At 44.3% G+C, this 21308-nt stretch overlaps 1 protein-coding gene across 6 annotated transcripts in view; it reads left to right on the forward strand.

Annotated features, from left to right (window-relative positions):
* The window catches only part of LOC138259028 (transmembrane protein 40-like), a 181386-nt gene that overhangs the window by 71370 nt on the left and 88708 nt on the right, over window positions 1-21308 (forward strand). For all 6 annotated transcript variants that reach the window (XM_069206431.1, XM_069206429.1, XM_069206433.1 and 3 more), the window contains exons 3-5: window positions 1914-2011; window positions 15100-15195; window positions 16734-16841. In XM_069206431.1, the coding sequence (XP_069062532.1) occupies window positions 1978-2011; window positions 15100-15195; window positions 16734-16841 (238 nt within the window). In that variant the 5' untranslated portion in view covers window positions 1914-1977. The remainder of the gene's footprint in view (window positions 1-1913; window positions 2012-15099; window positions 15196-16733; window positions 16842-21308) is intronic.

The following is a 21308-nucleotide window of genomic DNA, read 5'->3' on the forward strand; positions in this document are numbered from 1 at the left end:
AAGCCCTTTACCTCTTGGAGTAACCTTTCAATCCCCAGACATTTCATGTGATATTTGTACAATCAGCCATCACACTTAATTCCCTGTCTAGTGGTTGGCTCTGCCTCCTCCCCCAGTGTCAGCCATCTTGCATAGACCATTCAAAGACACCTACCAACTCTGCACCCCATTGGCACTGCATTTGTAAATGCACCTTTCACAACAAACGGAGTGCAAAATCAAACCAACAAGCCCAGATTCACCATTCCGGATAAACAGCAAAACAACCATGAACTATATTGTTCATTCATGTGTTTTCATGCTGTTGGGAACCACAGCCTAAACCCTTCACCCACAACCATGGCCTACCACTACCGAGGGAAAGCCTTGAACATGGTACAACACCACGCCAATGGACGCATCACATATGAAACTAGCATATAACAAAAGTAGCTGTCCAGTACAGTCCCATACACCCCAAAGGAGGCCTCCACCCCGCCCAGACTGGAAACAAAAGAAAGGCAATGAATCAAACAAAAAGCAATACAAGATCCCCAATCAGGCAGCAGAGCCACCCAGCACCACAGCAGCCAATGGGATGGGCAGGTACCCCTCCAATCCTAATATATTCTCAATGGGAGCCAGTGCCATAGTAACATCTCCCTTCATGATAATTCTTGAAGTACGTTTGCTGTCAAGGACCAGAGTCATACCGGACGTATGGTCCTTGTGCGATCTCCAGTTTGGGCTGCGTGACCATCTGTCATTAAAGGGTCCGGTTTGCCAGAGGCCACAATTTGTCACATGGGACCTTATCCTACATCTTTAGCCATCTCCAGGCATCGTTCAGCTTGTTGAAGAAATGAGACCTGCCCTCCAACAGCACCCACAATCTAGCAGGATATTGAAACATGTACCTGAGGCTTATGGATCTCAGGTTACTTTTGACATCCAAGAAGCATTTTGAGTCCCATTTACTTTGTTAGTGTAGTCTGGGTAAACAGAGATCTTGTAGTTTTCAAATGGGCATTATCTGCCTCCCGAGCTGCATGCAGGACACAGTCCCTCTCTTTATAGTTCAGGATACACGGTATGATGGCATGCAGTCATGCCCCCGGCTACGAAGGCACACAAGGTCCTGATGCGCCCTCTCGATTACAAAGAAAGGGGACATACTGCTCGGCCTTAGAGTGTCCCAGAACCATTGTTCGATAAAGGCCTCCATCCTCGCTCCCTGGGCCGCTGCACGCACCATGGGTCCAGTCGGGTGTTTTCATTAGCCTGCGTCCCACTGGCCACATCGGCAAACCCCGCTGCAGGGGCAAAGGGGCTGGGCTTTGAATGACGTCTAAGGGTGCAAGGGTGCTCAAAGGACAGACACTCTAGCTGATGGTGTATCTCCGAGACTCCGAGACTGCAGGCGGCAGGATTTCTAAGGATCAGGCCAGCGATGATGAGGAGCTTCCTGGAAACGCATCCTGTCATCCATCTTGTGTCATCATTGCATAACGATACAACCAAGTTTATTGAAGGATGTGAAGGCAAGTCTTCAAACTACTCAGGCCCTTTTCGAGATGTATATTTCCCAAAAGCTCCTGTGCACGTTCTTGGCTTCTTTTCTCCATGTATAACATAAATTGGCACTGCTGAAATTATATTATTCTCATTATTCTCATTAAACATGTAACTCTTTATGCGAGAAAAGCATGTTTGGTCCTGAAATCATTGATGGATATTAAATTTGTATCAAAATTATTTTTAAGTCGATACTTCTAGAGAAAGAGAAAATCATGTTTTTTTTTTAAATGGACTATATCATACATAATACTGTTTTAAATTGGTGGAAAAATAATTGAAACATGTGCATACTTAATGATAGTGTTACTTGTCAATGACATTTGCCAGGCATAAAACCTCTGTTTGTTTGTACACAGACAAGAAGTTGACTGCAGATTATAAAGCGAAGTATTATTTTGGGACAGAAGAATCTTCAACAAAATGTCGAGTGAATTCACAAAGCCCAAACCAGAAGGTAAATAAGGTTTTTTTTTTTGGGTTTTTTTTTAATTTCAAGAGTTGGGCAAATAGATAAATAGCAACACATATTCTTCTGCATACTTATCTTCACCTTTCCAATACATTTGCATTAGAGAAGCTCTAATCCTAGAGTGGCCACATCCCCATTCTATCATGTGCTTGGTGAGCCAGCCATTACTGAACTAGTCCATTCTTCATTGGTAGAGGAATAAGCCATAGTTTAGCTTTTTAATTTCCAATACAGGCAATGTTCATGCTGTCAGCCAATGACATTGTTCCCCCAGTCTCTTCACAGTACTGACTTATTTTTTCAGTATTCATGTTGTCTGCTTTCTCACACAAGTCTGGTTTGTTAAATATATTCATTTGTTGGCATTCTTAAGTATGCTGAACCACAAGATGTATATTTTGGCAAATATATGGCTCAGCTGTGGCAATGACCTGTCTCAATAGTAATGCTTCCAAGATTCACAAAGAGGTGTTAGATCTGACACGCCGAGGTGGTGTTTCCCCAGATGTTTTTGCTTTTTCTAGTAGGTTTTTCGGATTCCTCTTTAGTGGCCTTAGGGCCCTGGGCACTTTCCCACTGTAAGTACAGTGTGAAGGTGTCCGTGGTCCTTCCCACATATGCTAGGAAGTAGCGCTGGTCTGTGTGTGCGCACTAGCCCATGGGCGCTTTAAACATGTAACTCGCCTGACTTGGCATGCCTCTGTGCGCATTTGCACCTTTGGTGCTTTTAAATATGTCCAGCCTGCCAATGCAGGCTTGTATGTGCACAAGGGCACGTATGCCCAGAGAGTGAAGAATACCCATGTGTGTTTCACTGCATAGGAGAGCTGCTCTGCCCATAGGTTAACATGGAGGAAGTGTTACAATTACTCATAGCTGCAACAGTGGATTGCAGCAGAGCAGCCTTATGTTGTTTACTATCAGTGGATTTGTCCTGACAAACCCTTTTCTATAGTAAAGGTGGTTTTATCAATAACCATGGAGAAATGACACTTCTAGAAAGTGAACATTTCTCTGCCCTAAAACGCTTTGTGTGCCTTTTAAGTCAACTCGAGTCCACACTGGGAAATGGAGGAGCACATCTGTGCATTCCCGAACCATAGTTATAAAACACAACTGGAACGAAGACCTTTGTGGGCCTGGCTGGATAGATTGGACGAAGAGGTTTTGTCTCTCTGAGCCAGATAATGGCACCACTAAAAATTAAGATCTCCATTTTACAGCCCCATGGCAGCCAGGACTGAAAATTAAGGGAGACATCTGTGTTCAAAGGGGAACCCTCTGAACCTCCTCCAACTTTAAAGGAAGACTATAGTATAGCTACTGGTCCCACACTGTAGCAAAGCAGAGGTACAATTGCAGGAGCGTGGTGCACACTGTCAGATGAATCTGCTGTGCACAAGGAGTAATTACTGCCCTAGGAAGGGATTGTATACCCTTTGTGCATCGTGGCTGGCCTGGGCAAACTTGTTGCTGCTGTGTGGCACTCTAACTTGTTCTCTCCAAGGGCTTGTGGGCTTGCCCTCTGTTTTCTTGTGTAGGTCTTGGGGTCATCAAACACATCCTGCGAGGGATCTACACCGTCTGCCTTTGTCATCTGGAGATGAGAGCCCTATTAAGTGTCTACATCGTCTGCTGGACGTCACCTGGTAACACCGGTGCATGCGTGGAACTAAGCATTGCACTTTCAGAGCCGATGTACCTGGTGTGGAGACTTCAAAGTATTACCTGTGTTCAAGGAGTGTGGCCCTTCATTATGGGGCCACAACACACACACAAGCGTCTTGTTGGTAGTGAGTGTATTCACCGGTTGTGAGACCCCGCGTGGCCGACCTTTGTCGAGAGTGCCGCATTTCTCATGTGACATCTGACTGCATGAGTATTGTGTGTGGTGAGTTAAGTCACCATGCACCAGATGGTGTGCGTCCTTCCAAGGAGGTGCAGATTTGGTAACTCATCATGTGCATCTGGGACTGCCCAGTGTGATTCCAGTCATTGCACCGTAGACATCATGCCCCCTACCAGGGAGGTGCTGAACTGGTAACAATCCGTGTATTGGATTAACTGGCTTGGCTGGGCACCAATTGAGCAATGTGTTTCCAAAAGTGACTCTCCCCCGTGCTCGGCAGACCGGGGCCTATGCTGGAAGGCACAGGGGAGAGACCCCTGACTAAACTCCCTGAGTGGTGGTCGGGTCTCGGTTTGTTGCCTTTTGCCTGATCAGCTGCTATCTCTTTTCTCTCCCCTCCCACCTTTGCCCCAGGATCTTGAATAAGTGTAAGTCAGGCTGCGAGTGGCCTACTATCCAGTGAAAGGGTGCTTTCATCTCCAGCTCAGGGAGGGTGGGTAGTAGGAACTGGTTGGAGAGTGGAGGAAGGTTTGGGCCCAGGGACCACTTGCCTCCAGGATTAATGCACCACATTAGCATGCTGGGAGCGAATGTGTGTGGAGGGAGTGAGTTGGAGTGATTGCCCCCAAGGCTGTGTTTGTCTTACAAGTAATTCCTTTGTCAAAGGATTACCCCTAAAAGTACTACAATTCTCTCTATGTACACATTACTGCTATTGTTGTGAACCGGAGCGCACCCTATAATCTTGATATATTGAACTTGGGTAATCGTTAGGGTGGGTCTCTCGCTGACAATGTTTTGGCACCGTACAAGGGTGCTGGTAGGGATAGTATTATTTTTCTCATGTGTACATACTACTAATGTCATTTTAATACAGTTGGGCTTAGTACTGCTAGTAATATTTCTAATTGTGATTTATGCAAGATTTACATGATGTTCATGTCGTGTTAACTAATGTGTGTGTAGAATACAAGTGTTATTTACAAACAGCTCATGTGAAGTCTCTTTTGTGACACTCAGTGTATATGTTGTGTGGTAGTGCTATGCCACTGCTTTACACAATGCCCCTGTGTTGGACCTGGCATCCTTGGTCTCCTCTGTCTTTCTTGCCTCTGCTTCCCATGTTTTGACTATGTGCTGGACTCTGTTTTTGCTGTTTTTGGTACTCTGGGCACTTTACCACTGCTGACCAGTGCTAAAGTGCAAGTGCTCCCTGTGTAAAATGTATGTGTAATTGGCTTTTCCATGATTGGCACATTTGATTTACTAGTAAGGCCCCAGTAAAGTGCACTCGAGGTGCCCTTGCCTGTAAATCAACTGCTACTAGTGGGCCTGCAGCACTGGTTGTGCCATCAACATGAGTAGCCCTGTAAACATGGCTCGGACCTGCCATTGCAGTGTCTGTGTGTGCAGTTTTAACCTGCCAGTTTGACCTGGCAAGTGTACCCACTTGTCAGGCTCACCCCTTCCCTTTTGATGCATGTAAGACACCCCTGAAGTAGGCCACAGGTAGCTTCATTAGTAGGGTGCAGTGTATGTTAAAGGTGGGACATGTAGTTATGTGTTTTACATGTCCTAACAGTGAAATACTGCCAAATTCAGTTTTCACTGTTGCAAGGCATATCTGTCTCATAGGCTAATGTTGGGGCTGTCTTTAAATATCTTTTAAGTGCAGTTTCCCTTTGAGAGCCAATAGAAATGTGGAGTTTGGTGTCCCTAAACTCACAATTTAAAAATACATGTTTTGGTAAAGTTGTTTTTTTCAATTGTCAGTTGAAAATACTCTGCCTGCTTGTATATTCCCTGTCTGAGTCAGACTGACAGTTTGGCTGTTCGTGAATCCCCTCTAGGCAGTTACACAAAGGGAGATGGGGTGTAGCCTGTATATCCTGATGGGCCATCTGAGCTTAAGTGGAGGGAAGAGTGGTCACTTACTCCTGAATGGGCTGTTCCTGCCCTCACACAATGCAGTCTCCAAACCTGTGGTGTGTGTCTGGAGCCAGGCCTGGGCAAGGCAGTTACTTGTGAACAACAGATACTTTCCTTTGACGTTTTCCTACTTCAAAGGCAGAAAGGGGTATAAGTAGTAGACCCAAAACCCCATATTTTTAGATTACTTCTGGAACCAAGAGGAACCTCTGCCAAGGAGAAGAGCTGAAGACCTGGAGGATGAGTACTGCCCCTTTGCCTGTGATTGTGCTTTGCTGGGTTCACCTTCAGTGCTGCTTCTGCCTGAAAGAGGACAAAGACTGGAATTTGTGGGGCAATGCTGCTTGTGAAGAATCTCAAAGGGCTTGGACTGAGCTTGCCTCCTGTTTTGAAGTCTCAGGGCCATCAAAGACTTCATCTGCCAGCACCTGGACTCTCTGCTGAGACTCCTGACGTGCCAAGTGGTGCTCTATCCAGTCCCTGGGCCCCTGAAAGGTGAAGCTGGTAGAACAAGGACTGAAATCCATGCACAGGAGGCTGTGTGGGGAAAACGTTGACGCATCACCTGAAACCCGTCTGTAAAAACGATGTGCCAACCGCCTCGCGGCTGAAATCAACGTACTATCTGCATCACGGCTGGGAAATTGACGCATCACCTGCATCGTGGCTGGAGAAGCGACGCAACACCTGCTTGTGGCTGCTGAAAAAAGACGTAATCCCCACACAGCGTGGTTTTCCATTAATGTGTGGCCGGATTTTTCACGCATCATCGCTGGGCATCAAAAATCAATGTAAACCAGCGTGGACCCGAGGTGCCTCGTCCAGAAAACGATGCACTGCCTCACTTGCTGGTGAGAAAATTACACCGCTGGCTTTTTTGATGCATGCTCGCCTGTGTGGCTTCATTTTGCGATGCAAACCAGGTACTTTGTGCAACAACAACAATGTTTCCATAGTTTTCTATGGAGTAAGAATCTATTATTTTAAAAATTCTGAACTTAGAAACGTTGGATTTTTGTTGTTTTGATATTGTTTGATTTAGATGATCATTGCCTATTTTTCTAAACTGTTGTGGTGTCCATTATAAAGTGTTTTCACTATACTCTGTGTGTTGGTCCAAATACTTTACAGATTGTATTTGAGATAAGCCTGTTTGCTTCTGCCAAGCTACCAAGGGGGTGAGCAGGGGTTGTTTTAAGTGTGTATCTCCATTGCCCTGACTATAGTGAGGGTCCCTGCTTGAGCAAAGTGCAAACTAACTGCCCCATTTCTAACACCCTGTGATGAGCCAGACTGCTCGGTGTCAAGCTACCCAAGGGTGAGCGCAAGTTATACAGTGAGTGTAATCACCCACCCTACAAGATTCCTGTCTTTTTCTCAAACGAATGTGATATATTTTTTTTATTTCTGGCTGGAAACTCTTCTGTCACCTACTCTCTACCCCACAATAAATTGAAATATTGAACACTTTGTAGAAGCATATCCATGCCCTAATTTGTGTAAACAACTGGTGCGATTAAATGCCGCACACTGAGTACTAACGTGTATTTTTGAGTCTATCTCAGGCCTCTTTAATACACTTCTAGACACCCCTTCAACTTCACCTCATTCTTGCAGGTTTCTGCGTTCTGGCTTTGTCACCGTTTTTCTGTCCTTTCTGATTCTGTGTGCTTCATCCACCTTACTCACCTAAATATTTAAATATTTAAGTAGAAAAATAAGTGCTGGTCTCCCAAAATAAGTGTGGGTGGCTCCCACCAGCAACAGTAGCTCAAATTAGGCACTGAGCTATCCTTCCTAGGCACTCACACTAAATTTGCCACGGCTTTGCTTTGTAAACTATTTCCCTTTGTAAAATGCTCCTCCTTTGCGTGGAAATTCTGCCCTTGCATCATTCCATTTATTTTTCCTGGAAATCATGCAGTGGTGTAGGGTGTGTCGGTTAACTCCCAATTTGCTTATGTCACTACAGTCATTTTTTAAAAAGCGTCAGAGATGGGTGCAGAAAAAGACAGGATAGTTTAACCTTAAAATGCAAGTTATTGCACCTCATTTAGGTATTCTCTTATGTTGCCTACTAAAACAAGGGTGAGTTTCAAGAGTGTGAGTGTATGTTATGTTTAACCCTATACTCTCCATGTCTTACCACGTGCCCAACAGACAGTTCATTTGAAGCACAACTGTTTTGGACAGACCAGGAAATAGATAAATTACTCTTGCTGTGTGACTCATGAGTATTTTTCTAGATATGTAATATTCCAAAATGTGAGAAATGGATTAAAATGTTTGTTATGAAGGTACTGAAAAGTGAAAAAATGTTTTTAGAAGGCTATTTATTTGTGCCAAATTCACATCAATACCTCTCTGCATTTTGAAGTTATGAACGTTTTCTCATTTGTAACAAAATTACTCAATAGTTGGTTGTGTTTGCGAGACAAATTAACAAAGTATCACAGCGGCAACCAGGTAGAATGTTTTTTTTACCTCTGTTGTTGGATGAGGTCTAACAATCAGACTCCAACACCAGTTGCTTTGTCGAAATGGTTTGTAGGTTCTTCTGTTGTAGACTTCTTCTGACTCTGTCAGGACACTAGCCGGCATTTCGATTTTCCAAGGTTTGTTATAACGCTTTAAAAGTAAGTGAGTGGTGTCAGTAAAGAGCAGCCAATACTGAAAGCTGTGGTGCAGGATAAATCACCACAGCACCTGTTTCTCTTTTTTGCCGTTTGCGTGCTGCACTGAAAATGTGATAGCTTTTGCTGCACACATCGCAGCAGTTAAAATAAAATGTTATCTCACTCATCTCAGGTTTGGTAAATGTCATTTAAAAAACAACAACGTCTCTTAAGTGTAGGTCAGAAACACCTAAATATGTAGTCAGATTTAAGCAATCCATTTTAATGTTGTGACGTTTAAAGCTTGAGCTTCTCCTGATAGAACTGAGGCGTGCTTTTGAGATACAAACATGACCTGAGTAAGAGAAACATGTTTTGAAAAGTGAGTTATTATATCCAGATAGATAAGGTTATACCCTGGTTTGAGATTAGGTGCCATTGGTCCCGAACACTACGGCTATTTCTCAACTTTGGATTTTCTGGATGTTGGAAAGTGGGTTATTGGTAAGGGCAGGTAGGTACCTACACTTAGCAATAGGCCACTAAGCTCCACTTAGGTCCGGTTAGGCCTCAGTAAATTAAACCCAGCTCAACCCTTGGTAGCTTGGCAACAAGCGAAAAGGCTTAACTTAGGAGACAGAGGGTAAAGCGTACAAATATCACAAATAAACAGTAATTAAAGAAAACACAGGAAACAGTTTAAAAATCGAAAACCAATTTATTAAAATAGATTATATTTTTATCTTTAAAATGACACAAAAACAAATAAAATCGGATAAGGGGAACCAGGGATATGAATTTTTAAAGAATTATTGTTTTCTAGCACCTAGAAACAAAAAGCGCCAATCTGGTCATCTGGTCGCACCTCGACCAGGGCAAGTTTAAGGCCGACCGCGATGGAGCCCGGCTCTACTGCAGCCCGCGAGAGGCCTCGGTCAAAAGTTTACCTTAGGACATAGTCGTTTTTCTGAAGATTTTTTTCAGCGGGATGAACCTGCCAGTCCAATCCGACCTCCTGGAACTCTTCTTCGGATACGCGTCACGGGAGCCCTAGGTGGAGATTTTTACCTTCGGACTCAGTCGTTTTTTCGAGGTGAAAATCCTTCGACCGGGGCAAACCTGGATCTTGATCCGACGTCCTTGGAGCCCTCCTCGGATACGCTGGCTGGGAGGTCCCGGTCAACTTCCTACGTTTGGACTTAGGGGTTCATTCCTACCCTGGCGGTCCAAGACCGCCAGGGTAGGGGACGGAGGAAGCACCGCCAACAGGCTGGAGGTGCTTCTGGGGCTATTCTGACCGCGGCGGTAAAGCCGCGGTCAGAAAAGGGAAGCCGGCGGTTTCCCGCCGGTTTCCCGCTGCCCCTGTGAATCCTCCATGGCGGCGCTGCAAGCAGCGCCGCCATGGGGATTCCGACCCCCTTCCGGCCAGCCTGGTTCTGGCGGTTTTCACCGCCAGAACCAGGCTGGCAGGAATGGGTGTTGTGGGGCCCCTGGGGGCCCCTGCAGTGCCCATGCCAATGGCATGGGCACTGCAGGGGCCCCCTAACAGGGCCCCACATTGATTTTCAGTGTCTGCTTGGCAGACAATGAAAATCGCGAAGGGTGCAACTGCACTCGTCGCACACCAGCAACTCCGCCCTCGTTGCTGGTGCTTTCCCGCTGGGCGGGCGGGCGGGCGGCCTTTTGCTGGTCGCCCGCCAGCCCAGCGGGAAAGTCAGAATGACCGCCGCGGTCTTTTGACCGCGGTACGGTCTTCTGGCGGTTCCCGCTTGGAGGGCGGCGACCGCCGCCCGCCAAAGTAGGAATGAGGGCTTTAGTCTCTTTTTTGGAGATTTTCTTCACCGGGACGAACCTGCAAGTCAGGCCAGGTCGCGGTTGAGGCAAGCCGGCTAGCGTTGCCTCGGCGGGACGGTCCCTCTATGGAGCTTTTTTCCAAAAGTTCTCCAAAGTTCTCCAAATTTCTGGATCTTCTTCCAGATGTTCCTTTAAGGTTCTTTTGGGGTCCGCAGCTCACCCCAAGGTTCCAGAAGCTCTGAGATGCTCCTGGGGGGGGAGGTGGACTACAACTCCCAGAATGCACCTGGCACAAACTCCTTTTTGGCCACTGGACAGTGGTCAGCTGGTTGGTTTCTTCAGGAGTTGGTGCAGGGGACTCTGGTTAGCAATTTTTCACCTGTAGCAAACAGGGAGTCCCTCCTTGAACTAGTTGAAGCAAGGCAAAGTTCTTCTTGTGTCGAAGCCCAAGTGTGCAGCTAGTGCACTCCTTCAGAGTGCAGGGTCCAGGTGCAGGCCAGGGGTCCAGCAGGGCAGTCCTTCTTCTTCTGTAGTTCTTCCCGGTAGGGATCTGATAGGGAACTGAGGTGTGGGTGCAGGTCTGCCAGTTTTATCCTTGCTCCTGGGTGAAAAACAGGGGGGTCCTGGTTCGCCAATCAGGGGCAGGGTCCTTCCCCCTGTGATGACCACTTCCTGGGAAGTGTGGCAAAAATCAATCCCAGGGAGCAACATTCCTCAAAAATCCATCATGGCTGAAAGTGATTTTTGGACGTTACATCTGGTTGATCCCACCCACTGGTGTGGCTAAAAATCCTAAACACACCCCTCTCTTGCCCTCTCCTAATCTAATCAAGGGGGCACCTAATTGTCTGGGTTTGCAGGATGGGGGGTGTTGCTGGGTTGCTCCAAATGTCCTTCTCTGCCTTTGAAGACCAGTTTGGCAGCCCTCCCCCTTCCTGCTTCATCAACTGCTGAGGGGAGATCTCCTCCCACAGGCATATCTTATTGTGTGGAGCCAGGCCACTTCACACCTCATCAAGGCAGCATGGCCAGGCTGCCAGAGGCTGGCCAATCAGAGCACAGCAGCAAAAACACTGCAGGGCTGAAGTTGGCAACCTTTCAGGTAAAGTTTAAAACTCTTTACCTGAACAAGTTATATTAAATCCAACAACTGGAAGTTGTGGGATTTATTATAACAATTAATTTGATACGAAACTTCTGGTATCTTTTACTTAAGGGGACTTTTAAAATAAATTAAAATAAAGTCTCCCCATCCTAGTCTATGGAGGCCATTCACTACAATGACGGAAAAACAAATTTGGCTGTTTTACCTCACCAGGGCTTATAAAACGATTTTTATAAGGTCCCTGCTTATAGTTACATGGCATCCAGCCCTAGGGACACATGGGGCACACCTTAGGGGTGACTTATATGTAACAATAAGGTAGTTTAAGACTTTGGAACTTTTTAATTCCAAAGTCGAATTTGCATATAACTTTAATTTAAAAGCAGCCAGCAAGGCAGGCATGCCTTTAAAATGACACTGGGCACCTCAGCAACGCACCTATGGGTGCACTACCTATGCTGGGGTCCCTAAACCTACATGCCCTACCATATACTAGGGACTTATAGGTAGGTTGACTTAGCCAATTATAACTAGCCTAATTTGCATACTGATTGTATACAGAGAACAGGCCCTGGGACTGGTTAGCAGTACCCAGGGCACCATCAGAGTCAGGAAAACACCAGTAAAAAGTGGAAAATGGGAGCAAAAAGTTAGGGGGCTTATGCAATCAGCCCTGTTCTCTCACACTGGATCACTGGTTTCTACTCAGGAAGGCAATCCCCATTGTAGAAGGTGAGAAGACCACACTCAGAAATGTATGCAACGGTATGGGCACTAATGGTGGGCACTTAATCACACTGGTCTGTCCCAATCCGGCTAGCTCATGATTCAACTGGGTGCTAGATCTCACCCAGTGCAGGGGAGTCTACAAAGAACTAAACAATAAACCACTGATGTAGGGCGAAAGTGTGGCCGCCACTATCTGGTCTGTTCATCTGCACTAACAAAGGCTGTTTCTTGAGGTACTCCTATTCAGATCTCTGATAAACTGTAGAGAAAGCTTTCAAGGTTCTGTGTCTGCCTTTCTGAACTTGTTGGGCCTATGAGTTGGCCTCCATGCAGGCAACCTTACCGCAGGGCAGGTTAGGCTAGCAGAGCGTTCAGCAAGGCCTTCAAGCTAGCTTGTTCCCTGCCAGAGGAAATGGACACCACCTAACTTCATATTCTGTGAAGACCACCTGTCACAGACTCCACATTGGTGTTATTCCATGTTGATTTTCAAGACACCGGACAGAATCTCCAGCATATATGCCCATTGGCTGGCAGTTGGGCAGAAGACCACTGCCCATCAAAGTCTGTACAGTCCACAACATTTTAAAATCAACCCAAGCAGGCTGGACAAATCAGTTTCTAATAAGGGTAACCCTCGTCCTCCTCCTAGGTAGCACTAAGAATGTCACTTACTTCGTGTAGTGGCCTGCTCAGGCAGGAAACGTGGTGTATTTCTTTCTAAGGGTCCTGGGAAACAAACAAGAGGAAGGAAGACTCGTGGCATAGATCTGTCTCTGTTTCTTCTGTAGATAAGCATCTGTTCTCCTTAGGGCTATCACAACTCTTACAAACAAATAATTGCCCATGACCCAATAATGCAAAATTCAATGACGGGGTACTGATAGTGACATCAATCAATTTATCAAACAGTATAGTGTTCACAAACGTTTCTCACTATAAAAAACAAATATGAAGAAAATCTTATCTGGCCAATACCACTTGACTTAATATATTTAAGTATATACTTAAAGCAAAGAGGCACCTACCGTTTATGTGGTAACATCACTCAATACATAATTAGGGGTGGGAGGAACTCACAAAGTTTCACTCTGCGGAGTTCCATGAAAACTCTGAGAGATACCCTGGAGTTCCACAAACAAGTTGAAATCAGCAAGTTGCGCTGCTCGGGCTGAGTTTTAGTGCCAGGTGCTTTATCCACGCTGATAAACCAGCACAGATGGCACCACGCGCCGTGCTAGAGGACGCTGCTGCTCAATTTGATTTTGCTGCTGCTCAAGTAGATTTTCTTCTCAAGTGGCAGCTTTCTCACTGCCAACGGTCGAGTCTGTCCGCGGTCTTTCATGGTGAGAAAATCTCACAAGGTGCCTTCTAGTGCCCAAAAATCACACTAGGGGACGCCAATTCTCTTGCGTTTTCGCCAACATACCATTGGCGCACCACATATGACAAAAAACTCCACTACATGGTGGTTGGAGGAATTTGGTCGGAATCCCACATTACAAGCATAATGCAGTGTGTCCAAAATTCCGCCAACTCCGCTTGCAAAGCAGAATTTATGGCCCATTATATATAATGTTCTTCTACCAGCCAGATCCTGTGCAGAACGGAACAAGTGGGCTATCCACTTAGGACTACATGTGGCAGAGACCAATGGAGGGTCTTGCCATCTCACAGCAGCATTTTTCTATGCAGCATCCTGTGGCAACACTGTATTGAGCAGTTTTGTTTAACAATGACAAGAACTTCATTTTTCCACATATATCTTCATAGTGCAGAAATGTACTGCTTAAGGTGGTACCAATAAAGATCCCGATTCACAATGGGCCTTACGTGTAGTAAAGTTACGAACGTGGAGTGTCCACGCTCATGGTGGATGCCCCGCACTCGGGGAGGAATCTGTATATGACACACTACAGAGAGTGCCACTGTCCAGACTCCGCCCCGAGTGCGGAGATTATGCCACGAGTGCAGAGGCTCGCTCTCTAACTTTAGAACACATATGTCCCTTTGTGAAGTATGCAAAATAATTGCCTTATTTTTCCGGGTGTGCAGGACACCCTGTACAATAGAGGCTGCAAAGGTAGATTTAACTTGTAATTGTCTATAAAAGTGTGAATCTTTTATTTTTACAATTTCATTATAGAAGCACTTTGGATTCTACCTAGAGTATGCTAGTTTTACCTGCTGTGACTTTTCATCCAGGGTAGTGTATATGCAATGCTGTTTGATATTTCTCATGTTTTGGATTTCACTGGGGCAAAACTCTCATAGTACTTCAAGGTTTATCTTCTGCATGAGGAGTAGTCACGGAAATCAATCTTTGCACGTCTGTTTATACACGATTTATACCTCATTTCTCGCCCTGATGCAGTCTGTCAGGTTTACACTGGCGAATGTGTCTGCGGAATGTATCCGAAATGTGTGTTTTCACGCACAACTCGTAATCTGGTAAACGTTCATTTCTGTCTTAACTGGAATAAGCCCCAAGCACGTAATAGGCGCCTAACTGTGTTATTGAATGAGTAAGCAGTACCCAAGTCAAAGGCCAACACATTACATCAAGATTACACTTGCATTTTTATTTACTGGAAAAAAGCAAAATAGTTGAATTTGTTTTTTCGAATATGTTGTAACATATTAACACTGCTGCTTCTGCTGAAAACGTAATCAACAAGAAAGCGGATCCCTTTCTGGGTAGTTTTTTTAATATAGATTTTTTACAGTAGAGAAATCAAAGATATTTTGGATGCCTGCGCCTCAATTGGTTGAAAAAAACAATTATAAAAAACAGTCGAAAGGTGGGATCACAAACAAAAAGGCGTACATTTATGTGCTCTGTTTTGACTAGCTATGGAGTTATATGCAACATCAAAGTCGTGCAACTACTGCATACTTTTATAACAAAATAAAGCTAAGTGTTGTTTTAAATGACCCAGTAATTGTGTTTAATACTGACAGAAGTGGAAGATGTCCTAGACATTGTCTGGTGCAGTGACACTTGAAACAAATTCTGATATGTCGACATCATTTTTCTGTTTTTAACTGACAGATGCTATGAATAAGCCAAAGGTCACTGTGGCCGCTGTAAAGCCAAACATACACAGAATAGAAGCAGACCAGGAAAATGATGAACATCAAAGTCCAGGTATGGTAAAAACACACCCTGCCCCCTGTTAGTAGCTTCCATTGGAAGCCTCCAGCGTGAAAACAGGTTTCATAATCCAGTTAGACGATGCCTTGATGTCAGAGAAGTGAAAACCCTCACACATTTTATTATTTCAATGCTCAGATGATAGAGGAGCGAAAGACTTAAATTGGAAGCCCGCGCCTTGACTGTGATGATCTTCCACCTCCCCTAAGTCACGAACCGCCATGTCCCCTAGCAGTGCTGATTCGACACAGAGGCATCAAAGCCGAGGCAATGCAGACGAGCACCTCTCACACCACTACTGTTAGCACAGCACCGCATCTCCACCTCAGTGCAAGAGTGGAAAGTTTGACTTCTCATTGGGAGACTGTGGAGTAGGTGATCTTTTGTGTTGGCGTGGGAGCATGGGGGGGGGCGGCACTGCATAGCGTGGAGGGGGAGGTGTCGGGGTTATTTCTTAGATTGGGCAGTGATGTGAGTGGGGTCTCCTCTGGGTGGTTAATGTGGCAGGACAACAGGTAGCTTGGGCGCTTTTGATTACCTTACTCCATGTCAATAAGGGCACAGTTTCCAATCATGGGGTTTTGTGTGCCAGTCTAATGCATTATGGGTGATGTCGTTTTGGATTATTTCCATATTGAACTAATTAGGCCGGTACACCTAATGACAATGATTTGTAGGTGAAGGGTTCAGGACTGGAAATAGTGTCCATGACAACTTGGAGTGTGGTGAAACCTTTATTGGTCATGGGAGGATTCAGCTAAGGTTGGTGGGGAGAATTTCATATATTTTTTTGAATTTACAAAGAAGAATGTATGAGGGCTTTCCAGATGTATTGAAGTGGGAGTCAAGATGTCAGGTACTTTATGAGCGGGGGACGAGGGAAGTAAGGCCACAATGTGTAGGCCCTCTCGTGAACCTACCACCCCTGTGCTACTGCCCTAAGGAGACTAAGTGACTTGGAAGCAGGAAAATACAATTACATGTGGGCAATTGTCAATTAAATAGGTTTTTTAACCTCTAAGTCCCAAGTGACATCATGTCAAGTCAAAGTTTATGCTTGTTTTCAATTTAATGCCACTTGGGCCCACGGAGAAAAACAAAACTGTTATAGTCTGCTACTAATATATATATAATTTTATACCTGTTGGCAGGAAACTCATTTGTCAGTGATATTGGCGTATGAAGTAACCAGATTTGTGTTAATGGTATTTTTTAATTTTATTTGTGTTAATGGTATTTTTTAATTTGTTGACTGTAAACGCGGTCACCAGGATTTTTATTTTTCTGTGTAGTAGTATTTATTGAAATACTACGGGCAACAGAAAGATACATTGTGTGGTGACATATTGTGGTTACGTCAAGTACTGTGAAGTTTACTGCTAACCAATTAAAATACCGCAGGAAGATTTTACCAGCATGAAATCCAAACTCTTACTGCAAATGTATTTTTGTGTTGTACCCATTTCCAAGTTTATTTATGAGATAACAAATCTTAGTTTTTAACATTTTATGTAAATTAATGTAATTGGTAGGAGATGATGCAGTTTTGAAAAAACGCAGACTCTCTCCAGCAATGTTAAAGCGAAGTTTGACAAAGGTGAAAGAAATCGACAGCGAAGATTATCATCTCGATGTACCAGGTACGCAAAATACAATTGTTACGCTAAAATTCGTCGGAAATAGCTTGATAGACAATTTGTACCTTTTGTGTAAATTATAATGTTTGTACAATGCCAGAAATATTTATATGTGTTTTTAGTAACCTGAGCCGATAATTCTACCACACAACCTAGCATTTATTAGAATGTTGTGGATTTGGATTCTTTGGAAAAGAACCTAAATTGGTGTTTTTCCTCTTTTTCGTTTCATCCGGGGTGGCCAGTAGTTGCACTGCTCGCCCTTCTGTTTTAGGACAGCAGGCTCTGGTACTGTAATCTGACATATCACTTTACTATATATTTTGGGATTTTTCTGTCCACCAATGAAGGCATTAGGCAGCTCTCTCACTTGGATTCCTGAATAAAACTACTCTTAACATGTGAAAATCATCGCCGCCAAATTCAAGTCCTTTTAAAAAAAACATTGTCGGTGAAATCTTACTAAATAACAGTCTGTTTATGCCCTTAAGGTTATCAAAGGTATATTGAATAAATATGTAGGTATTGTTGAAAGGTAATAAACTTTCAACAGTAAATTGTCCTAATGCCTTTGAGGCAGAGAAACATATTTCCCCATTTTAAATTCGTTCAAAACTGATGGGGCAGTGGTATGTTGTGGAATTGTCATCTATGAACTTTAGTTTCTGTGCCTTGGGCCTCTGTAAAACAATTATCATAGTTCTTTAAAGGTCATCATATAGGAAGTGTAAGCTAAATAAAAGACCATCTTTAATTTGTGTAAAAAGTACGATGAGAAGATGAGTGAAAGAGTGGGCTTTGGGTCAGCTGCAATTAGCCACTAGCTTTGATGAGTTTGTCATGGTTTGTAATTGTTTTGGTGAGCTCCCATTAAGACCTTGACATTTTGAGGATGGTTACATTGTTCCACATTTTGTATCCACAGGGTTTAGTGTCAGAACATGAGTAATACATTTGATAGGCTTGCTAATGTGACATCATGTGTAGGTTATAATTAAATGCCAGTGTTTGTTTTATACGTATTTTTTTAAATGGCATTTATGTGTAGGAATTGATTTCTATTAGGAGGTCTAGGAATGCCATAAAGACAATGTACTGGTCACTACTCATCTTTGTCTGTTCATTTGGTTTTCTTTGTCATCATGATAACATGTTGCTCAGTTTATTGTTTTTTTGTTCTTCAAGTAAAGGTGTGTATCCATATAGGCTTTGTTAAATATGCAACACAAGTACAGTGCCTTTGTCAAAAGTATGTACGCTTAGTTTGCTGTACATGCCTTTGCAACACAAACTGCATCTTGTGACTCATTTCGTCAAATCTTTTCTTAGAGGGTCAGGTTAACAGTCCTAATACAGTCGGGTCAGCAAAAGGACCCTACACCCATCTTCCGTATAGAAAGATGTTGTTTCATATGGAAATTTCTTTCTTTCAGTAGTAAAAGCTTTGGTGCAATCTGTCATAGCAAGAATTGCTTCTCTTTCTTTGCAAACACAAAGCTCATATTCTGCAGGTGGCAATTACCTTATGCCACTTCAGTGCTGGTCTTCTTGCTTCACTCCCAACAGATGTCATTTAGATTTACTTAACAGACATGCTTCACGTTCTCTTGCTTTGGTTGAGGGTGCACTGAAACACAGTTTATTAAAGATTTCTTTCTATTCCCCCCGATGGGGCTTCTGTCAGGATGGTTGGAGTTGTTTTTGGGGAAAAAAAACGAATTGGCTCCTTCCACTCTGTCAGTGTAGCCCTGTGTTAGACCTGTCATCCTTAGGGTGCCTTCCTCCTCCACTTTTTCTGATCTTGTTTTTGCTGGTATTAGGACACTGTGCACATTACCACTGGGAATCAGTGCTTGTGCACTCTCCTCTAAACATGGTAATATTGTCTCACCCCCAAATGGCATATATAATTTACCTTTATTTCCCTACACTACATGTGGCGAAGGTCTGTAAATGAAATGCTACTAGTGGGCATGCAGCACTGATTGTGCCACCTACTTCAGTAGAACATCTTTCAGGCCTGCTGTTGCATAGCCTGTCTGCAGTTAATTTGCCATTTCAACCTGTCACAATAAACCATTTGCCAGGACCAAACCTTCCTTTTTTAATTCATATAAGTCACCCCTAAGGTAGGGGCTGGACAGCCCAGAGGGAAGTGTGTAATGCATTTAAAAAGTACGATATGTAATTAAATTTTTTACATGTCCTGCTAGTGGAAATCTCTTAAATTCGTTTTTTCACTACTGTAAGGCCTATCTCTTCCAGAGGTGTAACAAAGGCCCTGCAGCCACACGGTATGGGGCCCCCCAAGATCCAGTGGGCCCCCTCAGCACAGAACACTGTGCACGGGTGGTGGGACCCTGTCTGAGTCCAGGGAGAAGGGGCCCCCCTCCATGTACTTTGCTGGTGGACCCCCTCACATTTTGTTAAACCACTGATCTCTTCCATAGGATAGCATTGGAGCTGCCCTATTATATTTCATAAGTGCAATTTCGAAATGGGAAGAGATAACCCCTTTAAGTTTGGTGTCTCTGGAATCACAATTTAAAATCCTAACTTATGGTAAGTCAGATTTTAAATTGCAATTCTAAAATTGGCTCTTCTAGAAAGTTGGCATCTTCTTGCCTTAGCCGTTTGGTGCCTGATGCCTGTCACTGGGTGTAGTTGTCAGTTGGACTTTGAGTAATCCTCTTAGAGTGCCACACACAATGGGAACTTAGGTGTGACTTGATAGGTCATAACTGTCAGGATGGAAGGGAGGATATTAAAAAAATCTTACTAGACTGTGTCCTGTCCACACAGAAAGGGTCTAACGACCATGCATGATCACTCCAGCCATCTTAGAGCTGGGGCACAGGATGCAGGGAATTTCTCACACTTTCCAGAACCAGGGCACCGGGGTATAAAAGAAGGATTTCAACAACCACCACTTCTGTATACTTCTGGACCTGTGAATACATAGCAAGGAAGAAGGACTGCTGTGCTGCTGAAGGACTGTTGGATTGCTGCACTGCGCTATGCTGCAATCCTGCTTTGCTGCGCTGACCTGCTGCCCTCTTGCCTGGGTGAGAAGGACTGCACCTGCATCTCTTGAACCCAGAACCCAGAGTGACGCCAAAAGTGACTCAGATCAGGAGGCTGAGTGACTTTCAACAACCTTGCATCTGCACCTGGGCTTTGCCATCTGTGAATGTGCGCAGCCAACTGGGGCCACCTCAGTCCTGGAACTTAGTAGTAGGTCTAAGGTGCTTTGCTAGCCTGTGAATCCATGGAACAGCCGCTTCTTCTCAGCTGCGTGGTGCAAACCCAAACAGAACTGACGAATTGCTGCTGTTGCGTGGATTTAACCCATCGCAAAGACTTCCATCACCTTCGGAACCATCACTGCATGCCACATCCTTGGCTCCAAGATGACATTGGTCTCTGCATCACAACTTCATAGTTCTTCAGTACTGATGCATCACCCCGACTGCGCGGCGCATCCCCGATACCGAACTTTGCATTGCAGTCCCATGCAACAGGACATCATGCCACAATCTTGCTGCATCTCGGAACCAATGTATTGCCTCAGCTGCATGGCACATCTTCGGCACAGATCCATGAATCGCGTTGCAATCCAGGATTAAACGTACTTTTGTGTTCTACAGGCCTAACAGAGTCCCTGTAGCTGGCCCACACTCTATTGCGGTTGACTTTTGACTTTGTACCGTTCTGGCACGATCAGATCTCCACAGTTGGTGCTTTACAAGTCGTGGCAATATTGTACTCTCCAATTGTACTAATTGTATTTTTTTCATTTTGGTATTGTTTTATTTATTAAATTCCACTCTGTTTCTATAACTCAGTTGTGGGTTTTTTTGTGGTGTGATGTTACTGTTTGAAGTGATGCGCAAATACTTTACACATTGCCTCTAAGTTAAGCCTGACCGCTCTGTGCCAAGCTACTAGGGGTTTGAACACAGGTAAATTCGGGGCTTGCTGTGCCTTACCCTGACAAGGATTGTGGTTGCTGTTTGTCCAGTGCTCACCCTAGTCAACCAAAAACCCAATTTCTATCACTCTGGATCTCTACACATGTACATGTGCATGGTCCACCCTTGCTTTTCCAGTTATAACTTGTGAATGGGTCCTATAAATGAATCTCCAAAATGAAGTATGTAACCAGGACTTGTGTAAAAATATTTTGACATGCTAAGAGTTTACTCTCAATGAGCCAGGAATAGCTTACATGTTTCTTTTTAATTTCTATTGTGATCCAGCACAATAAGAAGGCCAAAAGAAATGGCTTTTGGATAGGCCTCCCTAAAGCAAGTAGACTGTGTGATGCCAGTTGAGCTGATTTTAAAGCTACCAGCAGATCTTCCTGATTATGTTGCCACTTTCCTGAGCATGGAGCCAATGTCAGTTTCAGCGGTCAATCCAGTGGCTGAGACACATATCAATTGCTAGAGGAAGACAGGTTCACCCAGG

Source organism: Pleurodeles waltl, chromosome 9 (assembly GCF_031143425.1).
Source record: "Pleurodeles waltl isolate 20211129_DDA chromosome 9, aPleWal1.hap1.20221129, whole genome shotgun sequence".
Classification (NCBI taxonomy): domain Eukaryota; kingdom Metazoa; phylum Chordata; class Amphibia; order Caudata; family Salamandridae; genus Pleurodeles; species Pleurodeles waltl.